General features: G+C 39.2%; 1 protein-coding gene across 2 annotated transcripts; it reads left to right on the top strand.

Moving 5' to 3' along the window:
• BBS2 (Bardet-Biedl syndrome 2) lies at nucleotides 1–26,225 on the top strand. Of its 2 annotated transcripts, XM_058527852.1 has the most exons (17): nucleotides 1–201; nucleotides 5,071–5,298; nucleotides 10,031–10,156; nucleotides 10,452–10,514; nucleotides 11,560–11,637; nucleotides 14,399–14,503; nucleotides 14,587–14,673; nucleotides 17,649–17,784; nucleotides 18,029–18,168; nucleotides 19,053–19,197; nucleotides 19,285–19,456; nucleotides 20,090–20,219; nucleotides 21,171–21,302; nucleotides 21,790–21,927; nucleotides 22,608–22,720; nucleotides 24,879–25,027; nucleotides 25,739–26,225. In XM_058527852.1, exons 1-17 carry the CDS (start codon nucleotides 85–87, stop codon nucleotides 25,843–25,845), a joined length of 2,166 nt encoding a protein of 721 aa, XP_058383835.1. In that variant the 5' UTR covers nucleotides 1–84; the 3' UTR covers nucleotides 25,846–26,225. The 2 variants fall into 2 exon arrangements, with proteins under 2 accessions (XP_058383835.1, XP_058383837.1); XM_058527854.1 differs by lacking the exon at nucleotides 5,071–5,298.

Here is a 26,225-nt window from a genome sequence, read left to right as displayed (position 1 = left end):
CGCGCCCCTCGCCGCCGCGGGTGGGGGCGGCTCCACTGCGCCAGGCTCGGGCCGCCAGCCCTCCTTCCCAGAGCCGCCGCCATCATGCTGCTGCCCGTGTTCACCCTGAAACTGCGCCACAAAATCAGCCCCCGCATGGTGGCCATAGGGCGCTACGACGGGACTCACCCGTGCCTGGCGGCCGCCACCCAAGCGGGCAAGGTAACCGCTCCACCCGCTCGGAGCCCGGGCCCCTCGGGTCCCCGCCCCTCGGTCTCCGACCCCGCCCCCAGCCAGCGTTGCCCGGCAACCGGTCGGCAGTCGCCCTAGCTCTCCATCCCGCTCGGAGTAACCAGGAAGAGTGGGGTCTCGCGTCACGGCTTATCTGAGCAGTTAACTTTGTCTTCAGGCATTAGGCTCGGACAGTGTCGGAGTCCCTGCACAGATAGAGAGCTTAGGGAAGAGAAGTCCCCAGAGGGAAGGGGCTTGGTCGGGCCTCGGAGTAGTAGCAGACCGCAGATTCGAGCCCAGGGCCTCTGCCTTTCCCTCTGAAACTCCTTCCACTATCTCAGAGAGCCTCTCGAGCCAAGCAACTTTACCGAAAAAAAGGAAAACAAAAAAACCCAAAGATCCCTAAATTAAATGATTCAAATTGCACCTTTGGTCTTTGTCCATGTACACTCACGTCTTTTCCATGATTTATTCACTAAGTACCTGTTTATTTGCCAGCTGCTGTGCGAGGTGTGGGGGTCACAGACGTGAAAAAGACATGGTCATTCAACAGTCACCAGACTTTTACTGAACACCCCTTTGTGCTAGGTGTTAGGGATTCAGAGATGAAGCTAGAGTCTCTACTTTCAGAAAGCTTATAGTCCGGAAGGACAACAGACAGGGCAAATCAAGGCACTGTGTATTGAGGGAGGCATGCCCCAAAGACATGGGATACAGTGACAGCAGGCGTCATAACTTCTAACAGGTACACAGCCTTACTACATTAATTATCTCAGCATCCTTGCTGCAGTGCCAAGGGCAGCAGCGTTAGTGCCTACTAATTTCATGACCTTGGGCAAGGTACTTAATAATAGTATCTACAGCATAGAGTTGTTATAAGGACTAAATAAGTTAATACGTGTAAAGCGCTTGGCATATAGAAAATGGTCACTAATTGTTAGCTGTTATTATTTTCTTTTTATTACTCCCACTTTACTGACTAGAATAGCGGTTCAGAGAAATTCAAGTAATGCTAGAGGTCACTCAACTAGATTAGAGGGCATGTTCTCCCACATAGTGTCTATTTAGTAACATTTATAATTTTTTTAAATTTTATTTATTTATTTATTTTCCCCCCAAAGCCCCAGTAGATAGTTGTATGTCATAGCTGCACATCCTTCTAGTTGCTGTATGTGGGACGCGGCCTCAGCATGGCCGGAGAAGCGGTGCGTCGGTGCGCGCCCGGGATCCGAACCTGGGCCGCCAGTAGTGGAGCGCGAGCACTTAACTGCTAAGCCATGGGGCCGGCCCTTAGTAACATTTATATAATGATTTACAGTTTTCAAGACACTTCCACTAGGGCCGGCCCCGTGGCTTGGTGGTTAAGTGCGCGCGCTGCGATGCTGGTGGCCCGGGTTCGGATCCCGGGTGCACATCAAGGCACCACTTCTCCGTCCATCCTGAGGCTGAGTCCCACATACAGCAACTAGAAGGATGTGCAGCTATGACATACAACTATCTACTGGGGCTTTGGGGGGAAAAAATAAAATAAATAAAATCTTAAAAAAAAAAAAGACACTTCCACCTATCTCGTATGTCATCTCGTGTGATATGCCTTGGGACACATAAGTAAAAAAGCAATGATTCATTTTCATTTAGTAGTATAATGAAGTAAAGCCCTTAGCACAGGGCCTGGCACCTAATAATGTTAGTTGTTATTGTTAAGAGGCACTGACAAATGCTGAAAAGTAATTCATATTGATTCTGCTGTAGATGCTTAGCAGCTAAATAAATGGGCTGTAAAGGTCCCATTGACGTTAGCTCAGCCCCTAATTTATTGAGGGCTTTCTATGCTGGGCACTGTTCTTAGCTCTGCAGGGGCAAGGGTGAATTGACAAACAGGTCTCACTCACTCGGAGCTTACATTTGAGAGGGGGAGCCAGACAGTTAACAGAAAAAAAATCTATCTATATCACACATACAAAGACAATGTTTCCATAGGAGAAAAACAGAGTAAGAGGTTGGGGATGATGGCAGGTACTGTTTTAGACAGGGTGATCCTATAGGCCTCTGATCAGGTAACTGTGGATCAGAGATTTGAAGGAAAAGAGGAAACAAGCCCTGCAGATAGGTGGGCTAAGTGCCTTCCAGGCAGAGGGATCGGCAATGGCAAAGGCCTTGAGGTGGAAATATGCTTGATGTGTATCAGGAACACAAGGAGGCTGCTGGGGCTGGAATGGAATGAGGGAAGGTAGCCAGGGCCAGATCATATAGGGCCATGATAAAGACTTTGGGTTTTGGGTGATGGGATTTGATTATGCTTTAGATAAAAGATAACTGGCTGGTACTGCAACAGAGATGCTGGGAGGGGAGTGTAGGAGTAGAAGCAGGAAGATCAGGCAGGGGTTTCTATGGAAGCCCTTTCATTCGAATGTGACCTAGAGTGGGAGGCAGGAACACTTGATTCTAGCTAGGTCTGTTTCTGAAGATGGCAAAAAAAAAAAAAAAAAAAAAGAGAGAGAGAGAGAAGGTCCTATGTCCTGTATAATTGGACACTTTATGTTGAGAACTTTAAACAAATTTGAAAAGTTGTGACCTGATCTTTTATCTTGAGACTTTAAAAAAAATTGATAATACTTTATGATCCAAGTAATACTCAAATATATTCTCCTTTAAAAACAATTAACCGTTCCAGGTAAGGCTAAAGCCCTCCTTGACCATTGGTGCCTGCATCTCTAGAAACAGGGTTTTGTCATTGTAAGTGGGACTCTGTTGTGAACGTGGAGCTGACTTACTGGGATCTGGTCTCTGAGCCTGAGCTAGGATATTTTTAAAAGGGGTTTCTTGCAAGATGAACATTTGTGTTTTTCTCTGGGGACATTTTTCCTCTCCCCATGGAGCTGAGGGGCCTAGTTGCATTTATATTGTCAACAGCACCCCCTAAGCTAGAACACATGTTGTGTGAACGTCAGCCAGTCCTTTGGCTGAAGGCACTGGGAGTGATCCATTTGTTGTGTGACTGAGCTTCCTGAGGGACAGGTAGGTCTCCTGGGGACTCGATTTCTGTGTGCAGAGAACAGCAGGAGGGGATCTTGGGAGAAGTCAGACTCCTGGGATTTGTTGCTCTTGCCAACAAACCCCAAACCCTTTCCATTCCTATTACAAGGAATATGAAGTCCATAAGTTATTTCTCTCCTGTTCTTGCTCGGCATGTCTAATTACTAGAAGATTCCAAAAGAATTCTTTTGTTCAGGACTGTTATAAAAGGAAGTAAGTTGTGGCGGCTAGAGCTTAGGGTCTGGATACAGACTCCAGGCTTCCTGTCAGCCCTGGCACTTATCAGTCGCCAGACCTTGGGAAAGGGCCTTAACCCTCTGACCTCATCTGCAAATCAGGTCATGTTGTGAGGATCAAATGCAGGGACTTTTATAAAAGCATCTTGTAAAGTATTACACAAATGAGAACATGAATGCGGTATTCAGTAGCTACACACCTTTTCTATGTATTTCTAATCAATTCTTTTGAAAATTATTTTTTTGTGAATAGGCTGTCTTGTTTAGGTAATAGTTTAAAATTAACTCTTTGGATTTATACCAAAGGGAAGAAATACTTATTTAAAATTAGCGAATTTTAGAACTAGAAGGGGCTTAAAGGATCTCTAGTCCAGTGTTTCTCATCCTTTTTTTTTCATACTGCCCCCTTGTGAAACTTTTTTTAGACAATGAAAATTTCCCTAATGAAATTTTAATACCACAGATATACTGTGTAGTGTTTTTGTACTGCAGCCCTTTGGAGGTCCACAAGCCATTCTAAACAGTTTATTTATTTATTTATTTATTTTTGTGAGGAAGATCAGTCCTGAGCTAACATCCATGCTAATCCTCCTCTCTTTGCTGAGGAAGACCGGCTCTGAGCTAACGTCTATTGCCCATCCTCCTCCTTTTTTTCCCCAAAGCCCCAGTAGATAGTTGTATGTCATAGATGCACGTCCTTCTAGTTGCTGTACGTGGGATGCGGCCTCAGCATGGCTGGAGAAGCAGTGCGTCAGTGCGCACTCGGGATCTGAACCCGGGCCGCCAGTAGCAGAGTGCGCGCACTTAACTGCTAAGCCACAGGGCCGGCCCCACAAGCCATTCTAATATCTAAGATTCCCCCACCCCAAACCCAGTTACCCCTTTTGGGAGCAATATTGCCCCTCTTGAGAATCCATGGTATAGGCCAAACCTCCTTTTTACACATGAAGCCCAAGGAAATTGAATGATTTGTCCGGACACTCAGGGGATTACATTTATGATAGTTGAAACTGCAAAGTTAATTAACTTTGGGCTAATTATTGAATTCTGTTTTACTAGTATAGACTATGAAACCCTTCAAGAAGCCTGATTTGTGTGACTCAGTTTAAGTTTGTAAAACAGATTTACTAATTACCAGACTTTAAAACTACCTGTTTTAAGGGTTAGGAAGTAAATTTATTAGGTGCTTGGATGAAAGATACTAAAGGAAGTTTTTATTTTGTTTTCTGTGATCTTTCTTGGTGTGTGGCAATCACGTGGGTAGCTGGTAGCAGCTTCCTTTCAGTTAATCAGGAAAAGGCTGGTTTTTAAAAGTGCTTCGATTCCCTGCTGGTGGGTAGCATATCAACTGCCCCGGCAAGCAACAACTAGATCTTGTTCTTTACAAGGCTAAGAACCACTGAATTTCCACAATTCCTGGTGATTGAAAGCTAGCAGTGCACAGAACTGTCCATTAAGTGCATGAGGTGATTAAAGTGACCTCTTGTTAATGTTGATACCTGTTAATAACTTGGGTCTTTTAAAAAATGTATGTTAATTTTACATTTTTGGTATTTTAAGAGAATGTAATTAACTGTTTTTGTTTTAGGTTTTTATTCACAATCCTCATACACGGAGCCAGCATTTCAGTGCATCCAGGGTCTTCCAGAGCCCCTTGGAATCTGATGTTTCACTTCTCAACATTAACCAGGCAGTCAGCTGCCTGACTGCAGGAGTACTGAACCCAGAACTTGGCTATGATGCCCTTTTAGTGGGGACACAGACTAATCTTTTGGCTTATGATGTCTACAATAATTCAGATTTATTCTACAGAGAGGCAAGTATACCCCTTTATAACCATAATATTTCCATTACCCATTAATGCCCATTGGTTTTTAATGCTGGAAAGAGATCAGACATTTATTTTATTTATTATATGGCTGTTGTAGTGTAGTTAAACAGCATGGAGATTTTGCCGTTTACATCTGCTTTATCTATTTGACATTTATTTATTTGGTCATGGTTGGTAACCACTTGGTGACACTCCACCTTGTCTCTCATGAAGTCTATCTGTGATACCACCATCTGTCAAGATCTCCTATTGAGAATTCAGCCAAGAGTGAGGAAGCCAGCAAACAGGTCTCCTGGTGGCTTTGCATTAAAGTTTAGTACAGTAGTTTATAGGAGAAACACTTACTATTGCCTGCCATCTACAGGCTACTTCATCTTTAATACCCAAGTAATTCATATTTATTATAGAAAAGATAGGGAAGCAAAAAGAAAAAAAATTACCCATAATTTCTTCATCTAGAAATAACACTCAAGTTCATTTACCCAGACTTTTTACTAAGTGAAATTTTTTTTACAAAATGAGACCATACTATATATATGTAGCCTTTTACTTTTTTCTATAATAGCTTTATTAAGATATAATTCATATACTATATAATTCACCCATTTAAAGTATACAATTCAGTGGTTTTAGTTTATTCAGAGAGTTGTACAACTATCACCACAATCAATTTCAGAACATTTTCATTATCTCAAAAAGAAGCCCTGTACCAGGTAGTAGTCACTCCTCATTTTCTCCCAATTTCTCATCCTTAGGCAACCAGTAATCTACTTTCTGTCTCTATAGATTTGCGTATTCTGGACATTTCATATAAATAGGATCATATGTGGTCTTTTGTGACCCATGTTTTTTTTATTAGCATAATATTTTCCAGGTTGATCCATGTTGTAACATGTATCAGTACTTCATTCTTTTTATGGCTGAATAACATTCCCTTGTGTGTATATACCACATTTTATTATCCATTTATCAGTTAATGGATATTTGGGTTGTTTCTACTCCCTGGCTATTACATGTGGCCTTTTATTTAAAAATATATTGTAAACATCTTTATATGAAGTTACTATATATCTATGCATCATTCTTATTGGTTCTATAGTATTTAATTATGTTAATATATCATAATTTGTTTAATCAATTCCATATTGTTGCGTATTTGTGTTATTTCCATAGTTTCTGTGTTACAATTGATACTTTGATAAGCATATATATGTTTGCCAATTTCTCTGATTATTTCTTAGGGATGAGTTCCTAGAGATGCAATTACTTTTTTTTTTTTTTTGGTATTTTTTTTTTTATTGGGGTAAAATGTACATACAGTGAGATGTACAAACCTTAAGTGTATACAATTCAGTGAGTTTTGATCCCTGTGACCAATACAGGGATCTGTATTATAAAAAATATAGATAAAAATATGGAATATTTTTATTTACCTGATATAAATATGGAATATTTCCATCACTTCAGAATATATTGTTTTGCCCCATTCCGGTCAATTCCTATTCCCCATAGACATTCGCTATTCTGATTTCTGTCACCCTAGATTAGCTTTCCCTGTTATTGAACCTCATACAAATGGAATCATATAGAATGTACTCATTGGTGTCTGGCTTCTTTCACTCAGCATGTCCGTGAGAGTCATCCATGTTGTTGCACATAACAGTAGTTCTTTTTTGTTGCTAAGTAGTATTCCATTGTATGAATATGCCACAATTGGTTTATCCATTCTTATGATGATAGATGTGGGATGGACATTTGGGTTGTTTCCAGTTTTTGGCAATTATGAATAAAATTTGCTATAAATTTTAGCTATAAATTTTAGCTATAAATAAATTGCTATAAACATTTTTGTACTAGTCTTTTTGTGGACGTATGTTTTAATTTATCTTGGGTCAATACCTAGGAGTGGTTGTACCATTTCACACTTCCATCGGCAATGTATGAGAGTTCCATTTGCTCCACATTCTTTGTCAACATTTGGTGTTGCCAGTTTTTTTTAATTTTAGCCCTTTTAGTAGGTATAAAGTGCTATCTTATTGTGGTTTCATTTCACATTTCCCTCATGACCAGTGATGTATAATGCTTTTTCTTGAGCTTATTTTCTATTTATATGTCTTCTTTTGTAAAGTGTCTGAGTCTTTTGCTTATTTTTTATTGCTAGTTTGTATTATTGATTTTTAGATGTTCTTTGGATATACAGTCATATGTTGCTTAATGATGGGAATACATTCTGAAAAACGTGTCGTTAGGTGATTTTGTCATTGTGCAAACGTCATAGAGTATACTTACACAAACCTAGATGGTATAGCCTACTACACACGTAGGCTGTATGGTACTAATCTTGTGGGACCACTGTTGTATATGTGGTCTGTTGTTGACCAAAATGTCAGTATGCAGTGCATGGCAGTACTGGGTACAAGTTCTTTGTCCTATTTATATAGAACAGATATTTTTCTTCCAGTACATGACTCATCCCAATAAGTAGGTGGCTTTTGGTGAGCAAAAGTTTTCGATTTTGATGAAGTCTAGCTGTTCAGTTGTTTTCTTTAATGGTTAGTGCTCTTTCTGTCTTTCTAAGACATCTTTGCCTATTTCAAGGTCACAAAGATACTCTTCCTGTGTTTTTGTACAAGACTGAAATTTAGTTTAGGACTGTATTAGGGTTCTCCAGAGAAACAGAACCACTAGGATTTGTATATATGTATAGAGCGAGAGAGAGGGAGTGGAAAGAGATTTATTTTAAGGAATTGGATCATGCGATTGTGGAAGCTGGCAAGTCCAAAATTTGCAGAAAGGGCAGGCAGGTTGGAGACCCAGGGAAGAGTTGGTATTGAAACTCGGGTCCAAAGGCAGTCTAGTGGCAGAATTCTTTATTTGTCAGGGGAGATAAGTCTTTTTTCTCTTAAGGCCTTCAACTGATTGGATGAGGCCCACCCACATTATAGAGGGTAATTTGCTTTACTTAAAGTATATTGATTTAAATGTTAATCTCATCTAAAAAATACATTCACAGAAACATCTAGAATAATGTATGACCAAATATCTGGGTACCATGACCTAGCCAAGTTGAGACATAAAATTAACAATCACAAGGATTCAGCTTTACAGTTGCTGAGTTAAAAACCTTTTTTTTTTTTAATTGATGTTTTCATAGTTTATAACATTGTGAAATTTTGAGTTGTACGTTTTTGTTTGTCCATCACCATATATAAGTATCCTTTCACCCCTTGTGCCCACCCCCTACCCCCATTGCCCCTGGTAACCACAATACAGTTTTCTCTGTCCATGTGTTGGTTTATATTCCACATATGAGTGAGATCATACAGTGTTTGTCTTTCTCTTTCTGGCTTATTTCATTTAACATAATACCCTCCAGGCCCATCCATGTTGTTGCAAATGGGACGATTTTGTCTTTTTTTATGGCTGAGTAGTATTCCATTGTGTACATATACCACATCTTCTTGATACAGTCATCAGTCGAGGGACACTTGGATTGCTTCCACTTCTTGGCTATAGTGAATAATGCTGCAATGAACATAGGGGTACATAAGCCTCTTTGGATTGTTGATTTCAGGTTCGTTGGATAGATTCCCAGTAGTGGGATAGCTGGATCATAGGGTATTTCTATTTTTAATTCTTTGAGGAATCTCCATACCATAAAAACCTTTTTTTAAATGAGATTTTTGATAGATATTGCTCAATTGATCTGTAGAAAGACTACTGTTTTTTCACCTCCCCTCAGAATATGAGAGTGCCTGTTTTATCACACTCTAACCAACGATGGATACTATTATCATTTTTCGTCTTTGCTTATCTGAAAAATAAAAAATGATATATTGTGAGAATGAACATTTTTTATATTTGTTGGTGATTTGAATTTCTTGTGAATTTCCTGTTCATTTTTTTTGCTTGAGGTGTTTACCCTTTTCTTATTTATTTGCTTTTTATTAACTCTTTTATTAACAAAAATATTAACTCTTTGTCTTATATATTGCAGTTATTTTTCCCAGTTTATTATTTACATTTTAACTTATTTTCGATTGATTGGCCATTTAGCCATTTTGATTTCTTATGAATTCTTTTCTTTCGTTTGTGGCCAATCTTTTTTTATAGTTTTCCTGCTTAGATTGTATAAGTAAGGACTGTTTTCCTGTATAATAAACAATTAGTGTTTATAAAGATGTCCTCGAATCTTCCAAAATAAATTAAATTATGCTTATGTACTTCATTCAAGAAGTCTGGGACATTAATTCTGGATGGTGGGGATATAGATGTTTGTTTTATTATTATTTGTACTGTTTAGTAACTTTATAATTAAAAAGAGTAGTAGTAAGAGAACTGAGTAATAAGTATTAAAAAGATTTCCATCCACAGTGGTTAATAGAGATTACAAAAGTTTGGGTGTTTTGAAGGCATAAGTCTTGATTCTCTGGAGCATTTGGCCTTTAGAACCTCGTGGTCCTAGAGGGCCTTGGATTTTGTAGCAGTTGATTGTAGCAGATTAGAGTGAGGCCAAGGGCCTGAATTCACCCTGGCGCTGTGCTCATCCTTGCGTAAGCACACATAAGCCCCAGAGACTGTCCTCAGTGGACGGCCCTGGCTGCCTCTCAGGAGACCACGTGGCTTCTCACAAATGATGACAGAGGAATTCGAGTATCCAAATAAAAATAAAGATGACTGTATCTAAGATTTTATGTCTTTTTTTTTTTCTTCTTAGGTAGCAGATGGGGCCAATGCAATTGTGCTGGGGACATTAGGAGACATTTCCTCTCCTCTTGCAATTATTGGTGGAAATTGTGCTCTGCAAGGTTTTGATCATGAAGGAAATGATCTCTTTTGGACGGTATGAAGAACAAAATGTTCTCTTTAGTACCCTTAAATGTTTTACTTTTAATGTTCTTTACATTTTTTGTTTTTTTACCGTTGACTGTAATGAATGAAAAAAACCAAATAGAACCATATTTATAATTCTGTACATTATAATTCTGTACATGTAATTCTGTGTATTAAAAAACGGATATGTGTAATTTGAATAACACCCATTGGTGGTTTGTATAACCCTCTTTTTCATGTAGCTAATATATTTGGATTCAGTGGAAAAAAGATAGTTTATTAATGATTTTTGGTTTTATTTTCAGGTTACTGGAGATAATGTTCATTCTTTGGCCTTGTGTGACTTTGACGGTGATGGGAAGAAAGAGGTATGTGGGAGAGGAGGTACTTCTCTTGTGTATTCCGCTGAGTAATTTTCCCATGACAGTGACAATAGTGTTGAGAGAAGTGTTATCTTCTCGTATTTGATTCTGGTGCTCTGTTGCCTAAATGATGAGGTAACTGGCCTCATTTGTCTCTCTCCTCTCTTTTGAACAATAAATCACTTGTGTTTTTCTAATACCAAAGATCAAGGCCATGATGTTTCTTTTTTTTTTTTATAATTTTATTTATTTATTTATTCCCCCAAAGCCCCAGTAGACAGTTGTATGTCATAGCTGCACATCCTTCTAGTTGCTGTACGTGGGACGTGGCCTCAGCATGGCCAGAGAAGCGCTGTGTTGGTGTGCACCCGGGATCCGAACCCAAGCTGCCAGCAGCAGAGCGCACGCACTTAACCGCTAAGCCACGGGGCTGGCCCAAGGCCATGATGTTTCAAAGACACAGGAAGGGGAGAGAGGGCAGAACAGTTGATGGGAGCACAGTCATAGTCACAGTCTCATCACTTGCTTCTGGTGCTTTGAAACATATTAGTAAGTCATTTTCAATTTTGGCCAACTTTTTCAGGAATTTAAAAGTTTTGTAGAAGTCCTCTTAGCCTTTGACGTTGTTCTAATGGTTACTTTGGAAGTGAACTTCTTGAGCAGCCAGTGAAGTGCTGTGTTGGCACTGACTTACCCCTCTCTCGTCCATGGATACCGGGCTCTGGTATCTGAAACAGGGCTTCCATCTGCAGGCAGAGAAAGGCACCGAACCAGGGAGCGTTTTCAGGTGCTTGGTGAAAGAACATGTTCTGGCTGGGTGTGCAGCCCACGTGGCAGGATGCAACCTGTAGTAGTCACTTTTTCTTCACTGACTGAATCTGTTGACCCTCCCCTTAGAGGGAACCTTCGTGAGCATTGGATTATTGGGAGATTGAAAATCTTGGATAGCAGTAGCAATATACAAAGTATTATGCACTTTTTGGTTTTATTTATGAAAATTTTACCGTGTTCATTTGCTTAATGAAATATGCACGATTTTTTTTCCTTTCAGCTTCTTGTTGGATCTGAGGATTTTGATATCCGTGTTTTTAAAGAAGATGAGATTGTGGCAGAAATGACAGAAACAGAGGTAAGAAGTGCCACCTCAGAATTATGGTAACCTTGGGCAAGATAGATCAGCACAGTCACATGTAACATCAAAGGAGAGTGCTGGGACATCTTCTCATGACCCAAACAGTTTTAGGGTGAAAACGGTGCGGATTGAACAGACCTGTACGTTACAGAGAAAGAAGCATTTAAAAGTCCTGTATCAAGATATATTTTGAAAAGACTGATTAAACAGAGAAAAATTATGGAGCACATAAAGGTGTTTCTTCTAATGAGTTAATACATATTAATGATAATAATAATAATGACAACCATTTATTGTGCACCTAATGTATGCCAGGCACTGTTCTAAGGGCTTTGCATGAACTAACTTGTTTAATCCTACAACAACCCTTAGAAAGGTATTATTATTATTCGCATTGTTATCAGTTTCCATTTCTTTGTTAAGTTACTCACACAAGGTCATGGTTGTTAAATGGCATGCTTAGGATTTGAACTTTTGTGCCTTCTCCTCCTCCTTGTCATCATGTTTATTAAATGGGGTTGAATGAAGTGTGTAAATGAGATTTCATACGTCTTCTCATCATTCAAATTAAGTACTTCCTAGGCACATTTCTGTAGGTAAACTTGAAAATTAGATGTCAGAGAACTTGGCTAGTTTCCTTATGATTAGAATTACTCATGTAATTGAACCTGAGATGTTTCAAAGAGTTTAAACTTCATTTTTTTTAAAGCAATGTCCAGAGATCGCCCTTACCCTTTGTAGTTTTGGTATTCATAGGATATTTATTTGCTGCTGGTTTTCCAGGATTGGGCAAGATGGAAACAATTAGGATAGTCTGAATTAAGGAAGGAGAAGAGGATAAAGGAGCCATGGCCTGTGAACATTGTAAATGGATAGGGGAAAACAAAACAAGAGAAAGGAGTCTTAGAGATCAGAATGGTGGGATTCTGCAAAACTTAATCAGGTGGTGTTTGGGAGTCCGTATCAGAAAAGCTGAGGGCACTGGCTGAGAACCCAGGTTGGCCCCTTGTCCTTACCTCTCACTGCTTACAAAGCTACACAGGAAGTCAGGCTTCTGTTCCCCTAACCAGAAAAGGAGACCAAAAAGCAGATTTACGTATTGATTTACAAAATGTTGTCCTTGATTTTAACTAATTTCCCTTTATCCTATAGCAAGAGTCATAGATTTTTACTTAGCCCTACTATTTATATATTTGCAGTTATTATGACTGTAAACTGACAGCTGTGGAGGGAGAAAAATGAAGGGGAGAAGTGAGTGCCAGAAGCAGCCGTCTGAAGACGTGTGTCTGCACACGGGGTTCTGTCTTATGTGTCTGTGCTTAGTGTGTTCTTCTGGAGAGAGGGTCCTTAGCTTTCATTAGATTCTTAAAGGGGTTTGCCACCCGTTATTCCCCCCTCAAAAAAACCAACTTGAGAATCACTGGCCTGTAGGTGCTGTGTCCTGCATTATCATTTCCCTTTCATTCAAATTTTTAGTAAATCTTTTCCCATTTGGTGGGAATCGTTCAAGTTTTGTTGAATTTCTGTTTATTGTCAATATTAGATATGAGGAGAGTGCGTTCTTTGCAACACCTTTTTCCTAAATCCTCGGAAAGGACAGGAACGTGAAATAGAGCTAGGGATTTGAGGTGACTGTCGATCCTCTAGTCCACAAAAGAAAGAAACTAGTGAACTAATGAAGGACTAAGGGACCTAGGGAATCGGGGGCTAAATTTATGAAAATGTGGACTTTATAAAATTGTTCATTTCAGGGCCATTTTCCTATCCCCTTGGTTTGATTTTTCTCCTAGCTCAAATGTCTTTTCGCAGATCAGCAAAATTATAATTCGTTTGGCAGTTGAACAGTACTAAGTATTGCCAAAAGAATGTCTTGAGCTAAATAATTCTGGAATTCTACACAGCACTTTGTATTCAGAGTTAAGTGAAGTGGGTGGTTTTGTAGAAAAGCTGTAGGTGTAGAGGAAATTACATAACTATTCTCTGCTTTATTCAATTTATTCCTTAATATCTCTTGTATTAGTTTCAGAATTAGCAAGTAGATCTGCAGGATCATAGATATCATTAAGCTTTGGTTTTAACTTTAAAGGATAATTTTGTTCAGTGTCTAAAATTTTATCCTTTTCAGGATGTTAAATCCTCGAACAGACCTATCAATATTTCTGTATAGTATATGCATTCGGTGTATTGTTACACACACACACAAATCCACGTGCTTGGATTTTCACTTTCAAAGGATTATGTTTTCTTCTAAAAAATGTCTTTCATCTCTAGCAAACAATAATGTCGTAGAAAGAAAAGTATATACATAGGATATTCATTTGTGGATTTTACAAGTCTTTAAAATTTAGACTATTGGATATTATAAGTTAGGGAAACTGGAATAATCTCTAAAACATTGTGAGTTTAGTGTGTATAACTTCTATTGTACAAATTCTAGATCTTGTGTACTCAGCTTATTTTCTCCTTAATCCCTCAATTTTATTGTTTTTTTTAAAGATAATTTGCTGAAACTTGTCACATAAGCTTGATCTAAAACAGCAAACTTTGTGAGTTTATTTACTTCTGATTATCCAACTCTGAAATAGATGACATGGGTCATAGGGAAGAGGGATACATTCGCCACTAATGGATTGAAAGTGCATTTAAATCTAATTTTAACACATTTGTAGCAAGGCATGCAATTTTCTAAAGCCATACTTCGCATTAAATTGAGCTTTAATGAAAAGATGTTGTATTTTTATGCATGATTTTTTTGCAGATAATCACCTCTCTTTGCCCCATGTATGGCAGTCGATTTGGTTATGCCCTTTCCAATGGCACAGTTGGAGTTTATGACAAAACAGCCCGATACTGGAGAATTAAAGTTAGTATGATTCAGCCTCTGATATTCAGGGATTTTATACTTATTGAGAGGCTTCTGTACTAATTGTTGAAATTCCTTTTCAGTCCAAAAATCATGCTGTGAGCATTCATGCTTTTGACCTTAATTCTGATGGAGTGTGTGAACTGATAACTGGTTGGTCCAATGGGAAGGTGAGTTTAAATAGCAGAGTTCAGGTATAATTCAAGGTAACAACTGAGATATATTGGCTATGGGACTCAGAACAGTAACATGAGGGGCCGGCCCGATGGCGTAGTGGTTAAGTTCTCGCGCTCCACTTCTGTGGCCTGGGGTTTGCAGGTTCGGATTCCAGGCGCAGACCTGCGCACCGCTCGTCAAGCCATGCTGTGGCAGCATCCCATATAAAGTAGAGGAAGATGGTCATGGATGTTAGCCCAGGGCCAATCTTCCTCAAGAAAAAAAGAGGAGGATTGGCAACAGATGTTAGCTCAGGGCTAATCTTCCTCAAAAAAAAAAAAAAAGTAAATATTTGGGGCTGGTCTGGTGGCGCAAGTGGTTAAGTGTACCTGCTCCACTTTGGCGGCCCGGGGTTCACAGGTTCGGATGCTGGGCGCGCACTGACGCACTGCTTGTCAAGCTGTGCTGTGGCGGCATCCCATATAAAGTAGAGGAAGATGGGCATGGATGTTAGCCCAGGGCCAATCTTCCTCAGCGAAAAAGAGGAGGATTGGCATTGGATGTTAGCTCAGGGCTGATCTTCCTCACAAAAAAAAAAGAACAGTAACATGAGAATATAAACTTGCATTCTTTGGCTCTGCTTTCAAATTTAACTTCATAATCTTTCCACATTTTTTCTTCCTGCTATAGTTGTCAACACTACAGAGTGAGTGAGTGTCCTTTCAGTCTTATAAGCCCTATTTGGGGGAAAATCTTCAGGAAGATTCTTTCTAAATCTCTTCGTTGAAGGAATAAGAATCAGTGTGATCAGGTTGATCCTAGGTGTAGGCCAGTAGAAAAAAAAAAAAGGAATTTTAATAAGCTAATAATGAACTGTTCATATAGCTCTTTTCTAATAAATCTTCAAGACTGACTGAAAACTTAAAATTAATGGGAAGAATCACATTATATTGTTTTCCCAGCTATAACTTCAAAATAAAATCTTTTTGCTTCCTTTCCTTTTTTAACTTCAAATCAGAATTTTCTGCAGTCTTTTGGCAAGTCAGGATTGTCTTGCTAGAAACTGCCTACGTAGCTGCCAGATCTCCATGGATACCATTTGCCCTAGCTTTCTTGTCTGTCAGTGCTGGATTGCCTGAAGGAGATCAGCTAATTCCTATCTTTTCTTCTTTGATTTTTCTTTACTTGTGGCCAGGACATTTGTAACCTTCCTTTGGTGTTGTGTGAAGAACAGATTTTAAAAAACTGTTATGTGGTTCCTGCTTCTCTACTTGGTTTTGTTTTTGGTATAGGTATTAAAAATTATAAGGAAAGATTGTGTAGTTGCTTATTAAGAAACTTAAAAATCCATAAAATCGACCATATTCTGGGGGAATATAAATTATTATGATTGATTCAAGAATTAGAAACTACTAGACTAAAGAAGTTATTGAAAGTTACCTTCAAATATGACTCTGGACTTAGATGTTTTTATAGTTAAATGCTTTCAAAATTTTAAGGAATTTCTGTTATATAATCTGTTCCAGGGCGTAAAAAAAGATAAGAAAATGACACAGTTCATTACATAAGTAGAAAAACTGATATCTACACTTAAAATAAATAGCATAGAAAAGGAAAATATACGGATCCAACATGTGAATGTAGGTGCAAAAATACTAAATAAATGCAAGTAGCCAGTTAACTTTGTCTTTAGTAGGTCACTTGTTGAGTTAGAGGGCCATCCTCTCCTCCAGGGCAAAACCTCCAGGTTGGATAAAGCAAAAGAGCAAAATATCCACAGAAATATTAATTTGTAGCCCTGCTTCTTAGTTAGCAAATGAACCCTCTTGTTTGCTAAATATTGTGGAAATGCAGTGGTGAAGGCCATTAAGTAGCCAGAAACAAGCAAGTTCAGTTCAGTGAGTTAGAAGGTTGTGTTAATGTGCTAAGAGCCTTGGTAAAATACAGGCCATTCATTACTCCACAGGCTTTAGCATCTATAATTTTCAGGCTTACCTGATGTTGCTATTAACAGCATGATACTTGAATGTGATATATTCCAGACAAGGGGTAGGAGCTAGTAGTAGGCTATGACCTAAATTTATTTTTTCGTTGCCAAGTTTTGCCCAGAAGGATGTTTATGAAAAGACAAAAATAGTGAATGGCATTGGTCATTGAGATGATTGCTCTACCAGATTTTCTATAGCTAGCCTTTTATTGATAATACATGTGTTCTTGCTTAGAACAAAATCGTCATCTTAAGTGTTGTTTTTGAGATGCATTTGTTTCTGATCGGACATTTGTTTGCCTCTCTCAGGAAGAGGAGACTCACAGAGGACAGGAGGGCTCTCTAAGGTGTCTGGATAGTTTTCACATGGCAGAGGGACTCTTAAACAGGGTTATTACAAAAGGTTATGTGGTGGAAGATTGGGCTAGCCTGGCGTTTTTCAAACTTTAGGTATAAATATATTGTATACATTTACACATAATGAAGATGAACTTTTTATGTGGAGGTCATGTTTCTTGTACGCTTCTCTGTGCCACGCCCTGTTGTAAGAGCCCCGAGGGGAAGGTACTGTTACTTTCCTCGTGTTCTTGTTATTGATCCCCAAATGAGGAGACCAAGCACAGAATGGTTAAGAAACTTGCCCAAGATCGCATAGAAAGTGAGTGGCAGAGCTGGACAGTTTAGACTTTTACACTACACTGTATATACCGTACGTATTGCCTTTCACCCAGCCCGTTTCTCTGAATGAGATATTATGTAGAGGCCAATACGTGAAACAGCCTTTATTTAAAAAGAAGAAAGCACAGCTGGTTGAGGCCTCTTATGGTCCCCTCGGGCCCCAATGGTCCTAGGCACCTCCTGGGAAGCCACAGGGCTCCATGGAGTACTCTTGAAAACTGCTAGGCTAAATGACCTTTAAAGCTGATTTTAACTTTAAAATTTTCTGTTTTATAAAAAAAACACTAGCGTAAGCAGTTTTTCAAGTTCTTGTTTTATTTTTAGGTCGATGCTCGAAGTGACCGAACTGGAGAGGTCATCTTTAAAGACAACTTTTCTTCTGCAATTGCTGGTGTGGTAGAGGGAGATTACCGGATGGATGGCCACGTCCAGTTAATCTGCTGCTCAGTGGATGGGGAAAGTAAATTGGGATGGGAAAAATCCTTGAAAAGTCAGATTTTCAATTTGATTAGGTCAGAATACCAGGAAATTCCACTATAAAGTGTTTGTAATGATATCATCTTGTCCTGGTAAATTCATCTAAGTTAAGAAGATGAGAACTTAGGTTTTTGGTTTTTAAGAACCAGGTAATTGATGACTTAAAAGTGACCTGGCTATATGTGGGATATTCTTCAGTCTGGTGAGTGTTTTTTCCTTCTCTTCAGTCCGGGGCTACCTGCCAGGCACAGCTGAGATGCGAGGGAACCTCATGGACACCAGCGTAGAGCAGGACCTGATCCGAGAGCTGAGTCAGAAGAAACAGAACCTGTTGCTAGAACTCCGTAACTATGAGGAAAATGCCAAGGTAGGTCCTAATGTGAAGGGGAAATGGGAGTCTGAAAAGTTGAGAAGGACCAGGAGGATTGGCAAATGTGAAAGAAGGATAAGGGTTTCGATGTCTGCCATGGTGTGGGCTCCCTCCTTCCCACTGGTGGAAGTGTGGATTGCTTCCACCTTTTTGCTAGTGTCGGAATTAAGAGGGTATGTATCCTTTCATCTAGAAATTCCACTTCCAGGTAGCTAAAATATTTGCGTGAGTGTTCAAAGGCATTTACTGCAGCACTATTTGTAGCAGTGAGCAGTTGGAGCAAATTAAATGTTGATCAGTAGTAGGGAGTATGTGCTGGGGAATATTAAGCAGCTCAAAAGAATCAAGTGTATATGCTTGGACTATAGGGAATGATATCTGTGGTATTACTGAGTGAAAGACAGCAAGAACAATGTGCATAGAGTATCTCTTATCTTTTTGAAAAACAAATAACATAAAAATGGACAACTACAAAAACTCGGTGTGTGTGTATATGTGTATGTTTGTATACATGTACCTACCAAAGTGGCTGGAGGATGAGCTGGGGAGTAGGACTTTCATTTGTCCTGTCGTGCGTACTATATTTGAGTTTGTTATACTAAATGAGTTTCTTTTGTTATTTAAAAGTACAGTACAGAAAAATGTAAAGGGCGTGAATGGGGTACAGTGGACCCTAACCACAGAAAGGGACAAGGGTGTTTTCCCTTGGGAAAAGGCCAGTAGAGCAAGGGGGCACTAGTGAGGTGAGTCATCTGAATTCCGAAGGATCAGCTTAATAAGATAATGGGGAGTCTGCCATTTGAAGCTGAATGGCTGCATTATTTAAAATTGGCATTAGTTCACTATTTTGGTGACTCAGTGGATGGGTGGGTGTTTTGCAGGCGGAATTGAGCAGTCCACTGAATGAGGCTGATGGGCATCGGGGCATAATCCCAGCCAATACCAAGCTCCACACTGCCCTCTCTGTCAATCTGGGGAATGAGACTCAGGCTGCTCATGCAGAGTTGTGCATTTCTACTTCTAATGGTAAGAAATTATTTATAGCTGGCATTTGTAGGCACCTGTGCCATCTTGGAGTGGTTCTTGCACTGCTATTTTCTCTCTTCCGTACAGACACCATCATCCGAGCAGTATTGATTTTTGCAGAGGGGATTTTTCTAGGTGAAAGCCACGTGGTACACCCCAGCATTCACAACCTCTCCAGCTCCATCCACATCCCAATTACACCTCCCAAAGACGTCCCTGTGGATCTGCACTTGAAAACCTTCGTGGGTTACAGAAGCAGGTGACCCTTTGCAAGTTACAGTTCACTTCCAGACAGCACTTAGAGGAAAGCAAAATGTGTAGATTTTCCATTATACCGTGGATTCTGTGGGGCCACAGAAGCCACTTAATGGTTCTACCCACCCAGGCAAGCCTTCCCATGATCTTTTATTTCCCTAATTTGAAATCTTTCAAAAATAAAAAATAAAGGGTATGTATGTTTAAGATGGTTGTTTTCTGGTTTTAGTCTGATGATCTTATCACAGAAGTTCAAAAAATACGTTTAATTGATGATTCTAGCTTTGGCCACTAAGACGAAAAGGGTTAGGATGCACCTTTATATTAGAGTTCAATATAACCTCAGCTAGTGAAGAAAAACTGCCAGATCTGCGGAAGATAAAAGGCTTTTCACAGCCCTTTCAGGGTGTTTTAAACCCTTGGTGCATGTATGTCTGTCTGTAGACTCGTGTTATCTTTAAATCCCAAACCCCATTACCGTAGTACTTTAACTCTCAAGTTTTGGGGTTTTTTTCCTTCAGTGAAACCCTTAAATATCAACTTGGTGACACAGTAATGACTTTATTTTCTGGGCCTTGCATTTTGAAATAACATTCTATGCAAAACAATTCTCTTGTGTTCCGTTGGTTGGCCTAAGCACCCAGTTCCATGTATTTGAATTGACAAGACAGCTCCCCCGCTTCTCCATGTATGCGCTGACCAGCCCGGACTCTGGCAGCGAGCCACTCAGTTATGTCAACTTCACCATTGCAGAACGGGCACAGAGGGTGAGTGTCTGGCTTTTTTCCCCAATACTCTGGCACTTCAGAATCCTTTGGATGTTATTTCCTAGAAGAGGGGAATGACATGAATGAGTTATTTGGTAACAGTAATTATAACATGAAAGAGTTATGTAGCTTGGAGTCGGCTTCTAACCTGTAACAAAAATATTGCTAAAATATCTTCTCTCACTTTGAAAAAATACACACCTTATTTACCTGGGCAATCTGTGAAGTGCTATTATTATTAATACTAAAATTTATTCTTTACTTATCGTGTGGATGTACCTCTGTGTCTGTGCTGTGTGTGTACTCATACTTTAAAATTTTTTTGAAGAATGGAATGGAAAAGTTTTAAGCAGACTACGTTGTCCAGTATATAGTTAGAAAAGAGCTATTGTGTAAACAGAATTAGCATCGTACCTGAATCGTTTCAACACTGCATATTAGATTATGTCTAAGTTGAAAATGCTATCAAATCATGCATGCTATTGGGCCAGACATAATTATAAACATTACTTAAGAACATGTATAAGGTGCGGGCCGGGCCGGTGGTGTAGCGGTTAAGTTCGCCTCCGCTTCGGTGGCCTGGCAAGGCAAACACCAGTTCTGATCCTGGGCGAGGACCTGTGCACTGCTTATCAAGCCATGCTGAGGTGGCGTCCCACATAGAGCAATTAGAAGGATGTACAACTATGACATACAACTATCTACTGGGGCCTTGGGGAGAAAAAACAAAAAAAGGAGGAAGATTGGCAACAGATGTTAGCTCAGGGCCTGTATTCCTCAAAAAAAAAAGAACATGTATAAGGTAAGAAAAGGGAGCGTGATTAGTGTTTTCTTAGTGGGGGCTGAAATATAATTCTTTGTTTACCAAACAGTAAAACTAGAAAGAAGGATAACTCTTAAGAATGACTGTACTTTAAAAATGGAAGTTCATTTCATTCTGTTCATTTTAAGGTTGTTATATGGCTCAACCAGAACTTTCTGTTACCAGAAGACACTAACATTCAGAATGCTCCATTTCAAGTGTGTTTCACATCCTTACGGAATGGTGGCCAGCTGTATATAAAAATAAAACTTAGTGGAGAGGTAATGTTTACTGTCGTGGGCATAGATTTCTCATGTAATGTTTACCATTCAGTGCAAAGTGAGGTGGGTGACACCAGTCTCAAAGCCATAAAATCACGTGTTTCAACTTTATCTGTTGGTATTAATCGTCTTAGACTCTGAGGTATAATCTAGAACAGCGGTTTTCTGCCTCCCCCTCCTTCCCTTCAACCTTTCCTTGCCTAATTTGGGAAGGATTGAGAATACAGAGGTAAACAAAAGCATTTTCACTATTTGAGTGATTTTGTTGTTTAGTTTATAAGGCTAGAGGATTGATCCTATAGCCTGCTCCTAGAAATAATGAATTGGTTTGTAGTTTCCTTGAGGGCTAAACTCTATCTTCTTCATCACCACATATAAATTTATGCTCAATAAATGTGTCGAATGTGGGAAAACTGAGGTACTGTTTCAGCTAAGTTTGTCTTTGAGATCTGAGGATGCTGAACTTGTCTCTTTTTTCTCCACACAGATCACTGTAAATACTGATGATATTGATTTGGCTGGTGATGTCATCCAGTCGATGGCATCATTTTTTGCTATCGAAGACCTTCAGGTAGAAGCAGAGTTCCCTGTCTACTTTGAGGAATTACGAAAGGTGCTAGTTAAGGTGAGGGCACCTACTGGATGCATTTGTGGGAACAGGGTAGTCTTAATGTTTGAAATGTTTCTCTTAGGAGATTAATGATACTACAGATATGTATGTTATATGATAGTCATGTTTTAAAGAATTTTTGCAAATTCTTAAAATCAAAATTGAACCTAGTATTGGAGAGTTCACTAGTTGAAGGATTTCTTTTATAAAAATGAGTTAGCTCTTGACTACCCTGCTTTCTTTGTTTGGTTTAGGAGGATACTTTTAAAAAAATATATCATATTAATATTTTCCTTTGCTAGCCCTTCATCTTATCTGTTGTGTCTACATTGCTCTTTGGTTTAGTGCTTTCCAACACCCCAAATTTAAAAGAAAAAAAAACAACGATTGTGATTGGCCCCAAATTATAATAACATTCCTACCCCAAATCCCTAAAATGTTAACATGTGTGTTGCTAGGGCTCCCAATGCTAAGATGTGGAAAGAATCCAAATGGAATGTCATCTTGAGTGTTGGAGGCAGCATAGACTAATTATTTCATTGATGAGATGAAATCATGGGAGATATTTAAGATGGTACAAGTGAATAGGAGAAATAAAAGGGCCTTGGTATGTGGTAGACAGTGTCTTCTCAGTCTGTCTAGTTTTCAAGAAGTTTGTGAGGCCTTTTTAATTCCGGAGTGTTCATGGTCTCCAGGTGGATGAATATCATTCAGTGCATCAAAAGCTCAGCGCTGACATGGCCGATAATTCTAATCTGATCCGAAGTCTGCTGGTCCAAGCTGAGGATGCTCGTCTGATGAGGGATATGTGAGTATTTACCATGGCTAAGACAAGTGTGAGGTTAAAATTGTCAGCAATATGGAACAGCAACTCTCAGATGCTGCTGGTAGGAGTGTAAATTGGTACGATGACTTTGGAAAATAATTTGGCATTATTGGTAAAGTTGAAAATGTGCATAACCTATGACCCAACACTTCTACTCCCGGTTTATAACCTAGAGAGACTTGTGCACATATAAACCAGGATGTTTGTACGAGAATGTTCACAAAGGCATTGTTCATAAGAATCCTAAAGCGTAAACAATCCAAATTAGCATCAAGAGTATAATGGATAAATCAAGATTATTCATACAGTGGAATACTATATGCAGTGACACTGGAGCGTGTTTAAGTGTTGCTGGCATTAGGCATTTGACTGCTAAGCTGGAGAGAAGTGACCAAGAGCCTCTAAATTCCCTTTTTCCTGAATTACTTACATTTTCATTTAGAGACTCTCAGATGTATACATTTGTTTTTATTTTTTAAAGTCAAGTTAGTTGATGTATAATTTATAATATACATGCAGAAGATTCACCCTTTTTAGGCTTACAGTTCAATAAATTTTGAGGAACTTATACAGTTGTACTGCTACTCCCACAATCAGAATGTAGAGGGGCTGGCCCTGTGGCCTAGTGGTTAAGTTCTGCACGCTCTTCTCCCGTGGCCCGGGTTCGGTTCCTGGGCGCAGACCTACACCACTTGTCGGTGGCCATGCTGTGGCAGCAACCCACATACAAAATAGAGGAAGATTCGCACAGATGTTAGCTCAGGGCGAATCTTCCTCAGCAAAAAAAAAAAAAAAAACAAGATGTAGAATATGTCCATCACCCTTGTGCCTCTCAGCATCAGTACCTCTCCTAACCTCTAGTTCCTAGCAAGCGCTGATCTGATTTCTCTCCCTACAGTTTTACTTTTCCAAAATGTCATATAAATGAATCATACAACATATAGCCTTTTAAGTCTGGCTTCTTTCACTTACCATAATGCCTTTGAGATTCAGCCATGTTGTTGCATGTATCAGTAGTTCATTCCTTTTTACTGCTGAAAAGTATTCCATTGTACGGATATACCATACTTTGTTTATCCATTCACCAATTAATTGACATTTGAGATGTTTCCAGCCTTTGGTGTTTGAGAATAAAGCTGCTATAAATATTTGCATACAGGTTTTTTGCAGACATGTTTTCATTTCTTTTGGGTAAATACCTCAGAATGGAATTGCTGGCTTGTATTGTAAGTGTATGTTTAAGTTTATAAGAAACTGCCAAATCATTTTCTGAAGTAGCTATACTGTTTTGCATTCCCATCAGCAGTGCGGGAGAGTTCCAGTTGCTCCACATCCTTGTCAGCATTTGGTATTATCAGTTTATTTTATTTTAGTCATTTTCATTGTTGTGTAGTAATATCTCATTGTGGTTTTAATTTTATGCCTTTGTTTTTAAAACTTTGATAAAAGGCTTGATATGAAGCTGAATCTGTTATTTGTCTAAAAATATTAAGAATAGGTCTATTTTGTCTAATGAATATTAATCTGAAACTTGGAAGATAGCATATCACCTTGCTCACTTTTCCCTACCCACCCCCTGCACAGTGGGCACATGATAATTCTTGGTTCCTGAATTCAAACAAACCATGGGCCAATAACCACAGAAGGCCACTTGTCTTCCATTTATTTGAAAGAGACAGAATATATATATATATATATATATAGTGTGTGTGAGGAAGATCAGCCCTGAGCTAACATCTGTTGCCAATCCTCCTCTTTTTGCTGAAGAAGACTGGCCCTGAGCTAACATCCGTGCCCATCTTCCGCTATTTTATATGTGGGATGCCCACCACAGCATGGCTTGATGAGTGGTGTGTAGGTCCGCCCCCAGAATCCGAAGCTGCGAACCCCAGGCCACTGAAGTGGAGCACATGAACTTAACCACTGCGCCACTGGGTGGGCCGGCCCCGAGATAGAATATTTTGATAGGAACTTCTTAATGTTTTCAAAGCAAACTTTAGCAGTTACACTGTTTTAATAACAATACAGTTAAGAATCTGGTGTCTTCCTGTCTTTTTGTGTCTGAGAAGTTTGCAAGTTTTTTCATTTAAGCCTGCCATATTGAGGTACAGTGGTGTTGAATTCCTATTGATTTACACAGGAAAACAATGAAGAATCGCTATATGGAACTCTATGGCCTTAATAAAGACTTGCTAAATGGATATAAAATTCGCTGTAACAATCACACAGAGCTGTTGGGAAACCTCAAAGCAGTAAATCAAGCGATTCAGAGAGCAGGTCGTCTGCGTGGTAAGTCTCTTTTCGCAGCGCTGTAATTGGTCTGCAATTTTGGGGTGAGAACCATTGCAGATGGTGTAGCTTCAAGAATTCATATCGGGGCCTCTATCTGTAAAGACACCTTTAACACTCAGGTTGGCACCAGTCACTTGAGTTTCAGCCAGCCTGTTGTCTGGCTGTAGCCAGTCTCCAGATTTGAAAGGGAAAGACTTTCAGCTCCTTTTCTTAGATCTTGCTGCAAGGATCCTCTAAAGAAAAACCTAGTGACATACACCCAGGAGGAAAGCCTTAACTACCATTGTTAGAAAAAAAGGGAGACTGAAAATTAATGAGTGTGGCCAACTTAAAACTTAGAAAAAGAAAAAATAGAATAAACCAAAGGAGGCAGAAATATAGCCAGAGATTTATACCTGAAATCTATTTTAGGTCAGTGCTTTGACTTCCTTTTAGAAATAATCTTTGTGAGGTGGATATGAGTTTTGATCCTTTTCTATAAAACTGACTTTTGGTTTCTAAGTTTGAGATGGTCTCTGGGTTAGGTTTGTGATAAATTCCCTCACAAAGGAATCTTTTTTAGGGAGTGGTACCAATAAATTAGTTAAATTTGCACTACCTATAACTCTTTCTACCCTAGTTTTTATGTTGTTTTAAAGCTGGCTTCTGATTTATAATTTCACTTTTAATCTTTCCGATCATACTGATTTGATGTTTCTTCTCGTATAGTTGGGAAACCAAAGAACCAAGTGATCACTGCCTGTCGGGATGCGATTCGAAGCAACAACATCAACATGCTGTTCAGAATCATGCGGGTGGGGACAGCATCTTCATAGGAGAGGAAGAATAGGAAATGAAGTTCCCAGAAAGTGTTTTTCCCAAAAAATGTAGGCTGGTTTGCTTTGGATCACATCCTGGTGAACCCAAGGTGCTGAGAATGAAAACAACCTTGGTGAGTTGTACAAATGAAACAAAGCATTGCATCTGAAAAATGTATTCATTTTCTGCTTTTAAAATCAGTCGTACTGTTGCCGAATAATACTAGGTTTGTATGGAGGAAGGTGAATGCTTTTGAAACATTAGGGCTTCAAAGTCCAGTTTTTCTGTATGTATGTAAAGTCGGTGTATAGATACATCTTTTCTCTTGAAATTGTAATTGAATTTGTAATTTTAAAATAGATTATCTACTTTTTCATTAAAATTTAAAGGTATTGTA

The sequence above is a fragment of the Diceros bicornis genome, chromosome 32 (genome assembly GCF_020826845.1).
Source record: "Diceros bicornis minor isolate mBicDic1 chromosome 32, mDicBic1.mat.cur, whole genome shotgun sequence".
NCBI classification, from domain to species: domain Eukaryota; kingdom Metazoa; phylum Chordata; class Mammalia; order Perissodactyla; family Rhinocerotidae; genus Diceros; species Diceros bicornis.
This window is presented reverse-complemented; position numbering and strand designations above follow the sequence as displayed.